This window comes from Gracilinanus agilis, chromosome 3, assembly GCF_016433145.1.
Source record: "Gracilinanus agilis isolate LMUSP501 chromosome 3, AgileGrace, whole genome shotgun sequence".
NCBI classification, from domain to species: domain Eukaryota; kingdom Metazoa; phylum Chordata; class Mammalia; order Didelphimorphia; family Didelphidae; genus Gracilinanus; species Gracilinanus agilis.
The window spans coordinates 510,622,746-510,636,233 of record NC_058132.1 but is presented as its reverse complement, the minus strand read 5'-3'; the positions used below and the strand labels follow the sequence as shown (position 1 = coordinate 510,636,233).

Here is a 13,488-nt window from a genome sequence, read left to right as displayed (position 1 = left end):
ATATATATTTATTTTTTCCCATAGCATGAAACTTTTCAAAAGTTTCACATCTACACTGAATTTGTGTAATACATACATGACTATCAGAAGGCAGACACTGGGGTTGTACCCATGGAGAAAAAGGTATGCGAATTCTCCAATCGAATTTCTCAAAGGAGCAGCAAGATGACATAAGATTCTGCTGGTCTGGGTCAGCAGTTCTACGTGACATCTGTGATATTTGCCACAATACTGTTATTTTCAGAACACTGAAAACATAAAACATGGGTAGCCTTGTCAAGACTTTTAGACAAGTGACAAGTACTGCAGTGTTTCCTTCTTTTTCCCTTAACGTCTGTGGCTGGAATGCCTCATTTTTCTTTTTGTACAAAGCAGCCATATTGGCTGACATGATAGCGTTACATTAAAGATAATATTTTTATCTGCCAAACACCCATGACCACCCTTGCATTGCTAGCATGCCTATGTGGATTTTTGGTTATAAGAAATGCAAGCTCAATATTAGGGGTAGCAGAGAAATTTGAGCTTGTAAATAGGATAAAAGGCTTTTGCAATTCGAAGTACCTACATAAACATCTACATAGAGAGGATTAAACAAGTCTGTCAAATAAAAAAGAGATACTCATCCCCTCCCCAAGCCCCATCCCATCCCCCCTTTCCCCACCCCCCTACTTCAACCCCTATAGAGTTTTATGAATTTTAACTTAGTTTGCTTTAGTTACACATTATAACTATTCTGCATCCATCTTTGAAGTCCAACATAAAATTTTCATTTATGGAGACTGTTCAGTTCCATTCTGAGCTCTCTGTCTCTAAATAAGCCCTACAGCTAGTGAAACTGAGATCCAGCAAGCTGCTGTATACACTTGAATGAGTTCAATAAGGCTGATGACCATTCTTCAGAAACATTCAGCATAGAGATATAAAGGAGGTCCTGCCATACCCCAACAATACAAATCCGGTTTTACTTTGAATTGAGGTAGGACTGTGGTAGTTTTGAGAGTATACCAGTAAATACCAGATTTTACTGCTTTAGTGGGTTTTACAGAATCTCCTAGCATGCTAAGGGATAAATACAGTTTGTCTTTATAAGGGTGGGGAGGGGAGAGAAAAGAAAAAAAGGAGAAAAGAAAGAAGGAAATGAAGGCAATGGCCACCCCTTCAGGTGGTCAGCTAAAAAGGTCCAGATTTTTATAGAATAGCTTCTTCAATTAACTTTCTCAAACAGCAGCATGATGATAGATGCCAAAAAACAGGAAACAAGTGAGGCAGGTCGTTTTCCTTTCTTTGATGATTCCTTGTCTAATGTAGTCCATTATCATCTCAAAAGTTAAGTAACTGCCCAGATCAAAAAAGAAAAGTAAACCATAAGCAGCTTCAGATTAAGAAATAACAAATGCTGAGCAGCTTCTGTTGTTAACGTTATACTCCGGTGTATGAGGTCATGGTGATCTAGCCAGATTTTTCACTCTGAAAAGAAAAAAAAAATAATAAAAGTGAGTAATGGCCACCCTCGGGGAAAAAAAGAAGGCAGATTTTTAATGGCTCCAGGAAGAGTCAAGTCATGTCAAAAAGCATTTTATTAAGTGCTTGCTCTATGCCTGACATTATACTGAATGCTAGAGAATCAAAGGCAAAAATATCCCCCAAAAGTCCCTGCTCTCAAGGAGCTCACAATCTAATGGAGTTGAGACAAAGGAGGCATGAAAAAAAGAGATTGAAAGATAAAAAAAAGGTGCCTTTCCTATACTGCCATTTAGGTTCTATGGAATTATCAACTGTATGTATCACATGTTTACAGGGAATTTTTTTTAAAGCAAATTCAATGAGGACTAAACATTTTCCATGTGAGAACAATCAATGTGTCAGGTCTACAATGTGCTTCAGATATGTTGCTTCTCTGGCTCCTTCCAACAACTCTATGAGATGAGCACGATAATTTATCATCACCATTATATTGGTAACTGAGACTAAAAATACATTAAGTGACTTGTAAATGGCCATAAAGTTGGTTAAGTACTAAATCTGGGACTTAAAGTTAGTGCTTCTGACTGCTAAGCCCAACTTTTTGCTATAAATACCACATTGTCTTCATTGCAAAGCATCACCAAAAAAACTTTTGATTAGAAAAAAAAATCAGTTATACACACCAATGTTAGTAACCATCATTTTCCTATGCTTCTCTTTATCTCTCTAAATTCAAAATATTCCATTTTATTTCTTGTTTCTTTCCTAGGTGGAGATGTTGACTGTCTATCCAGGTAATTAAGAGATCCAATTGCTTTCCACTAAGTTTCCTTCCTTCCATATTTGCTTTCTCCTAGTTCTTTAATGGTTTTTCATGTCTTTTTCCTCTCCAGGCTCTAATAAAATTTTGGTTTCAGACAACTTTTCTAACTTTTCCATATTGAATTATGCACATAATTTAAGCTCTTTACTGTTCACATTGCTTTTTAATGCCACATTTCAATCACTTAAAGCTTCTCACAAAACTTCTCTGGACCACAAAAAAAGGATACCATAGGTCCTGTTGATTTAAAAATAAAACTTAAGAAGTTTCCTGGAATGCATTACTCAGGCAATACCATATTCCTGATGGACTTCATATAGGTCATAAGGTCATAATAGCCCAAGAAGTATCTCCATCCTGATAAGATAGACTAGTAAAGGAGTCACTCCAAATTTCCATGCTAAAGAGCTTGGCAGAGTATGGAGCTCAGGGATGAGGTAAGGAATGCAAGCTCACATAGACTTTAATTTCACAGTTCTACAAATTCCTGTGTTAACTATGTCACATTACATGGGACCATGGGCTCATAACAATGTTCTCAAGGACTTTTTCTACTAAAATCAAAAGTAAAGTTTAACTTGCACAAGGAAATGAAATAGAAATATGTGTAAGATAAGGTTCCTGACCTCAAGAAACTTATCATCTAATTTGAAAGTGTGAAATTTTGATTCTGTTCTGTTCCCTTTGTTTAGGGAAAGAGTAAGGAAATTGTCAATGATTAATCATTTAATGTTCAAAGTATTTTTTTTCTTACTATGAACCCTACTCTTAGAAAACTTATTCTTTTGGGATACGAGGTGAGGGGGAGTCCAAGAAGGAGTCTTTAATTTGAAGACATTATAAAATTGGTAGAACTGATTGATAGAGTTGGATTCATTCCCAGAAAGGACTAACCTACTACTAACTAAGCCAATAAACTCAACTGGAAACCAGAACTTGGTAGGAGTCCAACCTGTGTTCATTAATCCCAAATAGGAAAAGAAGTTCAATCAGCTAGAGACCCTTCCTGAAGGCACTGGGAGGAAGGCAGGCTCTAACATAATGAAAATTAGGATCAGTTAGATCTAAAAGAGAAGTGGGCCCATGATATCAGCTAAAGGACTTAAGAAACAAATTTCACCTAACAGACTAAATCAGTTGGTTCAAGCAACTATTGAATTTCTTTCTGAAAAAGAAAACTGCAGGGAAAAAGTATTTAAACTTAGGTTCAAATGCCAAGTCTACTATTTACTACTTGTGTGAAGTAGGGTAGATGCTTCTACCTCTCTGGACCTCAGTTTCCTCATATGTAGAGTTTTGGACTAAATCTATGTTCTTTCAATCATCTTAGGATACTTTAGGTCATCTTATCTCTAAGATCCCATCTAGCTCTAAATCTATAACATTATAATGAAATCTCCCAGGACAGGGAGCATGGGGCAGAAGAGTGACTTGGCTACCAGATTCTAGGGTCTTTTGATTTAGGATGAAAAGATAGGAATTTTTTGAGACTAGATAAAGAAGAGTCTTTTTTATTGGCATTCAGGGATAAGATAAGAGTGAGAACCACAAATACCTTAAGGGTAGGTATAGGTGATAGTTATAATATTCTTTTAGGCCAACCTAATGATCATGGAAGAAATCTTGGGGGACAATATCAGAAAAGATCTTTTGAGACAAGGGTTCCATAAAATGAAATAGGAATACCCAATGTATTCTAAGAGATTATGAATTTTAACAATCTGAAGCTCCTGAGGCTAGGAAACCTATAGTTTGATTCAATAGTCATCCTTGGCAGAGTTGGACTTTGACTTTAGGGCAAAATCTAAAATATGAATTCAAAGAAATGGCCAAGACCAGTGATGTTAAACACAAATGGAAAAGGTACCAATAATCTGTACATAAAAGGATCTCTGAGGGCCAGATTTTACTTAGTTCGGAAATGTAATGCTATCTATATTTTACTGTATTTTTATTTATTTGTTAAATATTTCCTAATTACATTTTAACCTGGATTGAGCCACACTCAGGTGTGTTGGAGGCCACATATTTGATAACTCTGACTAAGACAAACTGAGGCCCACAGCTCTTCCCATAAACCTAGAGAGCCAGGATTAGCTTTAAACACCCTGGTAATTTTGCAACCTTTACTTTCCTTATGTTAAACTCTTATATTTCCCTTTACTAATCAGCAGATAAAAAATTAATTTCTTAGTAGAGAAGACAAGAAATAGATGGGGGTGGGTGTTACAAAAAGCAGTAAGGAATTAACGAGGGTTTCAGAGGGAAAGAGAAATGGGGCTCATAACTCAAAGCAGGGGATCCTATATAAATGCCTGAAAAGTGAAATGATAATAAAAGATTTAAATAGTAGTTCAAGACAACAATGGAAGAATGTCAGAAAGCAGTACGTGATTAATGGCCAAAACTGTACTGACAACAATTGCTATTGCAGTTTAGAGGACAGAGAGATTCAGGCTGGGGGTGGTCAGGGGATTTTACAGAGGGTATCTGGGACTTGAGAAAGGTCTTGAGAAGAAAATGGGCAAGATTGGGATAAAGAAGATAAAGACAGCATTCCAAGTTAGGGGAGCATGAAGAAAGAAAACAATAAAGCAAGTACTTTCTTCGCAAAAAAGTGAAAGGAGTAACTGTCTCAAACATAATTGGTGAATGAGAATAACAGGAGATAACTAGGACTGCCAAATGACTAGTGTTTGACCATATTGGCAAGTATTTTGATAAATAAAATTATCTCTTTTTGATATGTCCTATTTAAGTCTATAGACTTAAAAAAAGTTTTGATTTTGGTCATCTCAGATTCAGTGTTCAGTGGCACCTTGGCATAGTAGACAGACAAAGTCAGTCTTAAAGTCAGGTACTACCCTACTGTAATAAAAGGCACGGTCATTGATAAGTCACTTAACCTCATAGTGCCCTAGCTACCTCGGTTACTCTGAGTTACAGGGTGAAAGGGGTTCCTAACATTAACAACACAATGGGGAGTTTGAGAGAGAGAGAAAAAAAGAACAAGATAATATCAGATTATGGAGGACTTTCACTGCTGACTGAGGAGGCTGGAGTTTAACCTGTTTTGCCAAATGGGAGCTGCAGAAGATTTTGGGGCATTTATTACCATGAATGGCACGGTAAGAGCAGAATTAAAGAAGTCTAATTTAGCAATGTGTGTTGGACAGATTAAAGTGTAGAGAAACTAGAGATAAGGAGACAAGTTAGTAGATACTATGGGAAGATAGCTAAGTGGCACAGTAGATAGAATGCTGGACCTGGAGTCAGAAAAACTCCTTTTCCTGAGTTCGAATCTGGCCTGAGACACTAATTAGCTCTGTGACCCTGGACAAGTCTTTTAAACCTTGTTTGCCTTAGTTTCCTTATTTATAAAACAAGTTGGAGAAAGAAATGACAAACCACTAGTATTCCTGTTAAGGAAATCTCAAATGAGGTCATGAAGAGTTGGGCATAAATGAAAAAGGAAGACAAACATTTGAAATTCTAGGTTTATTTAGTAAAGCAGACCCCAAAGTGAGAATGTGGTTTTGTTCCTTGATTAATAAAAAACAATGTGACCAAAAAAAAAAAACCACCTGATTCTACGTTAGCTTCAGGGAAAGATTTCAACTCTATTAGATCTCATGTTCTTTTGAAATTTATCTTTTTACCAGTCAGTTGGCCCTATCCTTTTCAAACCGTACTGGCTTATAATTGGCTTGATTTAAAAAAAAAAAAAAGCTTTAGCAAACCCTCTTTATGATGGTACTGCTGATACAAGTAGACAGCTTGAGAATGCTTAGTGATACTCACAAAACATCAACAACGTTAGCCATCAGAAACAATAGTTGTTAACAGAGAGATGAAGGGTAGAAATTGAAAGGCTGGAGATAGATTTCAGCTCTGATAAAGATGTCTCCTTGTTTCCTGAGATCTAGCATGAGGATTTGGGAAGAATGGAGGCTTATTTATTAAACCCCAGAGAAACATCCCTCCTTCCAAGTCTTTTATGATTTTGGTTATCCTATTTCTTAGGCCTGAAAAGCATCCCTCACATCCTGGATCTCTGTCACTTGATTCAAAATCCTTCATTGATCAAGGCCAAATTTAGATGTCACTTCTTTCATAAGTACTGCCTCCAACTGGAAATAATATCTTAATTCCTTATTCCATTCACAAATAATCTGTATGCCTCCTATGCATTTTCTATATTCTCATTTTTTTAACTTGTCATATCTTAATTGGGATTGCACGCACTTTGGATATCAGGGCTATCTTATTTATCTTTGTATTTTCCATCCCAACACAGTATTGTCTATAGAGTAGATGTTCTAGTAAATAATGTAGAATCAACTGAAATCTCTGAGCTCACTTTAACAATTACTTTTTAAGCTCCAATTATTTCAAGAAATGATACTAGGCACTAGGAAACAAAGAGAAATACTACAGTTCTTATTAATGTACTTGCAATCTAAATAGAGAAATGGAGTATACAGAAATAAATTTGGTAAGGGGTGTGTGAGAAACGTAAAATAGAAAGATCTTGGTCAAGTGCTATAACAAATTTTCAGGAGAGATTTTTACTTTGGGGCAAGGAAGAAACAACAAAATTTCTAAAGAAGAGGTGGAAACTATGTTGAGTTTTGAAAAAAGAAGGGAACTTCAACAAATAGAAATGGTGGGGAGGATCAATGATCAAAGGCTGATACAAGAGGGTACTGGACAAGAATAGAAATGGGGGGAGGATCAATGATCAAAGGCTGACACAAGGGTACTGGACAAGAACTAGAAAGGAGCTGCAATTCAACCTGGATGAACAGAGTCTATGATGGGGAGTAGCACGAGAGAATCTCGTACCTAAAGGTGAGAGAGCAAGTCTTGGGAGTGATAATGCAGGTTTAAAAGCTGAGCCAGTTTTAGGAATATAATTTCAACTATCTATTTTGTAAATGTATTTACAGAAGCTCATTTCTTTAATTCCACATTTTCCATCTGTATGAGTCAGTTCAAGCAAGTAGCTTCACATTTGTGGCCTTGGCTTCATGATCTGTAATATAAAGTTGGATGAAAGGATTTCCAAAGTTTCTTCCAGCCCCAATATGCTGTGCTTCTAAGAGTCGACATGTTAGGGAGACCCTGAATTGAGATCAGCAATGATAAACGGCTAAGACTCAACAAAAATAAGTGAGAGTTGGAAACTTCACAGAAAACATGTCACTGAGATAATTAACCCACAGAAGACAGGCAACTATCCTCTTCGCATTTCAGGAACATAATATTTAAACATCAGAAAGCAAAATGAAGAGGATGTGCTTCTGGTTGATGTTGTTGAGTTTTGCAACAATCCAGAATGTCTCTTCCTTATTCTTATTATCCTTATTATTCAAAAAAGACTGAAGAAGCAAAGCAAGACAAATGGAGTCTTTTTGCAAAATATGGAATTGGGGAATATGAATATACAAATGTTTTGGTTTAAAATGGTAAAATGGGCTCCTGTGGTGGCTGACACCTATAATCCTTGTTACTAAAGATGCTAGGAATAAATAGTGAATTGCTAAAGTTTCAATAGGCTAAACTGATTGGGTGTCCCCACTAAGCCTAGCACCAATGTGATGAACCACTGGGAATGGCAGTAACTAGAATGCCTCACAGGGGGACAAACCTACCCATGATGAAAATGAAATAGGAAAAAACTCTTGTTACTATTGTAGTGGGATTGGACCTTGAGTGTCTAAGCCCTGTCTAATAAAACCCAAATCAAACAAATACAAAATAATAGAAACAACAACAACAATAATACTTTCACAAACAATGCCCATTTACAAAACTAATTGTTTATTTTCAAGTTTTAAAGAATTACCTTGCTTTTAATAATATTGTCATGGCAAGATTATTCACATTAGTTCCCTTGTTGCTTAAGAGTAATTTTATTTACTACTGAATAAAAAATAGAGTCAAGGAACTATCCTTTTCATGGCACTAAGATTATTAATTTCATGCTTGTTCAACTTTGAATATTTTCTAAGATGGGTGACATTTGAATTCCACTAAGTATAGATGCAAAAGAAAACTAATTGTTAGGAATGTATAGAATTTGGGGGAAATGGTTATGTTCCTTTGGAGGGTGTATGTAGAATACAAATGAGAAAATTTACTTTTTTCTGTACCTTTTCAAAATTCCACCAAACATGAAATGGTTCTTCTATATGCTGTATCACCTAAACAATATTATTTTCATGTTTACATTTTGGAAAATGTAAAGATACATAATTTCTAGGACGCTAAGAATTGGCTAGAGGAATTAACTCATGTGCCTGGGACTTTTAGAACAATCTAAGAGCTGAATAAAGAAAATCTAACATCTGGGTAAATTAAGAGGATTGAAATGAAAAGTAAGTTCTAAACTATGTCCTTTAGTTAAGTTTTCATGAACAGTTGTAATTGTGGGGCTATTTGGCTTTAATACTAAGCTTACTTTATTCTCTCGTCCTAATGTTAAAAGAAGTTACATCAATTGATACCTCAAAAGTGTGACTTCTGGACCCAAAGGTCAAACATTATTTCAATAGAAAACAATATGAAAGAAGATGGTAAAGTTGCTGTAGAAGCTAGCAAAGGTGCCAAAAACTGTGACATTTATGGCATCAGGGAAAATGTCTTTTGATGTTTTCAACTTAGATTTAAAACTATTCTTAATATTGACTTGTACAAGCAAATAATATTTTAAAACAAAATCTTTGTTTTCATGATTGGCATCATGGATTAATGAAATCATTTTCCAATAAATCCAAACAAATTACTATCTAATTAGGGTCCAGACTAGCTTGAAGTCATTACAGTTGACACAACTACAGAACTTCTAGGATGGAATTTTATTCCTGAATTATTTATGACATTGCAAAAGGAAAGTTTAGCGTCTAAAAACAAAAATTCCTAAGAAAAAACCTTTTAGATATTCCTTTATTATACTCAAAGGAAGATCTTTCAAGTCTATATCAAGAATGCAATCTGAATTTTCATACAAAATTATTCAAAGGAACACTGGATGGTTTGAGAAGCAGGTTTTCTGGTGTTAAAAAATAAATTTATAGGAAAGTGAAGCTTCCCAGGCTAAAGAGAACAATTCAGTATATCTTTAAATCTTCCATGAGATGAATTCATAACTTTTTTAATATTAGCTCATTACTCCCACTTCTAATTTAAATCATCATTCCTTTCTGAACCTTTGTTATTAAAGTATTCACCTCTAATCAAGTTGTAACTTGATGTTAATGACACTCCACAAGAAAGGATGAGACATTCTAGTTTTTATAGAGCCTTTATTACTAAAAACAAAACAAAACAAAACTGGCTACCTTCCCTCCTCCAAGTCTTGTTTTTCTACTAACTAAAAACTATGTCAGCCATTCAAAGCCCAGTCCCAATCAACTCATTCTACTTTTTCTTAGTAAAAGTATAGCTCAAAACATATCTTTATGTTCATAATTTAGTCCAAGACAAACTATACTAAGCCCAACACTGAATTCAAGTATAAGTGCCAAGAACACTATATTTTCAAAAATTAAATATTTTTCTCTATCCTTGCCCTTTGGTGTTTTTTTCACTTTTGTTTTGTTGTTTTATTTTTGGTTTTGGTCATGAATCAAAAGACAAGCTTGATCTTGGCCTAGTGTGGAACAGAATGGTTCCCTAATCTTCACAGTCTCATTTGTACACAAAACAGTGGTCACTACAAGGATTCTAACATTAAAAAGAAAAATTATTGCAGCATATCTAGTATAAAAGGCCAGGTAAATAATTATTTGACATAGAGATACTATCCCGCCCACTCCCTGGATTTCAAAGAAATCTACAAAAAGAGGTCTTGTCTCCATAGACTCATAGGATGCAAACACTGGAAGTAGCCTAGGAAATAATTCAGCTCAACTCTCTAACTATACAGATAGGGAAAATGAGGTCCAGAGAAAATGAAATATCTAATTAATGGCAGATCAAGTCTAGAAGTTCTGCTTTCCTAATTGAATCTGTTCATCTTCTTACTAAATTACAAAGTAATGGCTATTTCAGGTATGTTTCTTTAACAAATGAAAAAGGGGGCAGAAAGTACTTCTCTAAAATTCCTGCTTGGATACTTAGAACTTAAATGTAAAGGATCATTTTACTTTAGTATAGACCAGTGAGTTTAATCAGTAGGGGGGAATTCCCAAAGCAGAAACTCCTTCCACTGATACAATTTAGCAACCTCCCAGTAATTTAAGGTCTTTTAAATTTGCCTAAAGCATTCACAAGAGAAGTAACTTGTCCATGCTTAAGTAGAAACTATATGTCAAGTCAAAATTTGAATGCAGGTCTTTCTGATTCTAGGGCTGACCCTTTGTAATAAATGATCTGATGTTGACATAATTATTGAGTAATAAAAATATTTCTTTATCAGAAGGCTCTCACTGATGAAGGTTTCTCATATTCCTTCCATATTTTCCCTTAAAAATATAATATTATTACTTACCTGAGGGATTAAAAATCTAAAATACACATCACACACATATACACACTCAAGAAAAATTGGCAATATGGCTATTCATCATAGTTCGCTATAAACAGCAGGAAAAGATCTTTTTTTACAATTTATCTATGATGGTTTGGCTCCAAGGAATATATACCGCAACTTCTATTTTGTTAAAGAAAAGAGTGAGGAAAAAAGGAGGGCAGTTTTGTCACAATAACACAATAAATTTCCATCTGTATGTTACACCTGGAGACTAACTGATACTCCCTTTGAAAATCACCAGCAAGCTTGCTTACTTTAGAAATGCAATACTATCCTCTAAAAACCATGCTATCCTATTACAGAGCCAACTGAAAATGAGGAAGCTAGTCATAAAATCATTTATGAAGCCAAGAAGCTTTTGGAAGAATTCACCTCTGTCTTATGGGCATTTTATTTTACTTCTCTCACAGAGTATACAAGTTGTGTTAAATAAATTAGGTTATTATTAGGCAGCCTATGAAAATCTAGCATCCTTTTATCTAAATGGCCCACCAGTGTACTTGTATACATTTAGATCTGCAGTATGAATGAGGGAACAAAGTTTTGCTTTTTCCAACAGAATGAAAGAACGTAAATATAAATTGCCAAGTTGTCCATCCAGAAAATAAAAATGTGGGCGCGTGCGCGCACGCGCGCGTGTGTGTGTGTGTGTGTATGTGTGTGTGTACTAAATCTTTCTTAGAGGGAAGATGGATTCTACCTGGATTGTGTATATTATTATAGGAAACGTGCTAGATTTAGAGTCACAGGACCTAGGTCTTGATCTTAGCTCTGTCATTTCTCCTTATGGGATACTGGGAAAATCCCTTTACTTCTCTGGACCTTGATGACTTCATTTTAAAATGCAGGGATTAGATTAAATTATTTTTAATGTTTTACTATTGTTTTTATATTTTTTATTAATTGATTTAATATAAATAAAATAGTTTGGGTTTTTAATTAATTTAAATTTTTCCTAATGACTATCAATTTTTAAAACAACATGAAATAATTTTTTAAAAAATGAAATAATATGATCCCTACAATTACCCATTGTCTGGTTATTCCTGCTAATGACAGTCATGCTATCTCTTACTACAAAATAATTGCCTTTTCTGCTCTTCTTCACCAAAAATTATACTTATGATTAACATCACTAACAGTTGCTATGAAAATCACTATTTATCAGAATATTTCACCCAGAAAATGACTGAAAAAGCTTAATACTACTTAAAATACTTAATACTTTAATACATAAAACCAATGAAACAAATAACCTTTCAAGTAAGATAAAAACCTTTGCCTAAATTGGGCAGGAACCAAACAGAATTGGAATTATTTTTCCACGAACTAGCCATAGGCCTTTGAAAAAAATCTTAAAGTTCTTCAAAATATTGCAAAGGGCTCAGGGCATGACTGAGTTGCTTTCTTAATGCATTGTGAACAGCAGAAAAACACACTGAAAGGGGGTGCAGCCAATAGGATAGGCAGCTGCACAGCTAGAGAATGCCAAAATCCTTTTTAATTTCACATGTACTGAGCAAGGACAATACATCATAAACTAACTAGATATGAGTCTAGTTGAGGCCATACAGCAATAGTAATTTGAGTTTCTCTAGCTGATAAAAATATTCACCGAATGGTAGGCAGATCTACATATAAGTCCTTCAGCCCAAGAAAAATAATTTACATTCAAATCACCCATTATTTAGATTTCACTCCTGAAAAAAAAGACCAAATACCAAGTAACAAACTATCATTATACAGTTAATTTATATAAGAGATAGTAGAGAGGTAGACTCTTCATCTTGGGCATAAATACAAGTCCCATAATTAGCATGGGTTCAGGTCTTTACCAAGTCACTCTCTATGTGCTCCTCTTGTCCAATATTTGTGAAACTGAACCTCAAGAGAAGCCTTAAAAGGAAGAACAACTTAAAAAGGAAGCCTGAGAGTTATATGGGGAAAGGAAGAGTAATGGTCTCTACCATTTTAATTGAGTGATAGGGTATATGGATTGCCCATATGCTTACATACTTTAGAAATTCCTAATTATCTCCAGAAGTCACTAGGTTACCCTCAGGTCCTCAAAGCTCTACACATAAGATTTCCTCTCTAGGAACTGAATATATGCTCTCCTCCATACATGTTTATTTCTATATTTGTTTTAAGGTGGGCTTGAGGAGATAAGGATTTGTGTAGTCACATCTCAGGTACAGAGGGTCCTAGATTTAAAAGTTAGAATGTATTTCAGTTCTAGTCTAACCTTCTTCATTTGGTAGAATTTAAACTAGTAAATTAATAATTGCCTAATAGATGAGAATGATGATTTCTAAGGTCCTTTCTAGAGAATTCCTTTCTTTTCTATGAAATTCTGACAATATTTTTTGTAGTCTAACCACTCAAAGCCTAGAGATACTACCCCACCCCAAAATAAGTACAACTTGGTAGTTTGGGTTAACTTAATTTTGTGATATCCATTTGATATGGCTTAATGTAGAATACTGACAAACAGTGTGACATAGTGGATAAAGAATTATCCTCACTCAGGAAAACTGGTTCAAGGTCTACCTCCGACATGATATGTGACCTCAAGTACATTTGCTACCCTCTCAATGCCCCCAGACAACTCTCTAAGATTTTAAGTTGCAGAATATTTGACACGATCTGCATTTGTAAAAGG

At 35.0% G+C, this 13,488-nt stretch overlaps 1 protein-coding gene across 1 annotated transcript in view; it reads right to left on the bottom strand.

Annotated features, from left to right (window-relative positions):
* Positions 1–742: 742 nt before the first annotated feature.
* IRS2 (insulin receptor substrate 2) overlaps positions 743–13,488 on the bottom strand; it is a 36,113-nt gene continuing 23,367 nt past the window's right edge. The window contains exon 2 of the mRNA XM_044670534.1: positions 743–1,470. Within this exon, the coding sequence (XP_044526469.1) occupies positions 1,466–1,470 (5 nt within the window). The 3' untranslated portion in view covers positions 743–1,465. The remainder of the gene's footprint in view (positions 1,471–13,488) is intronic.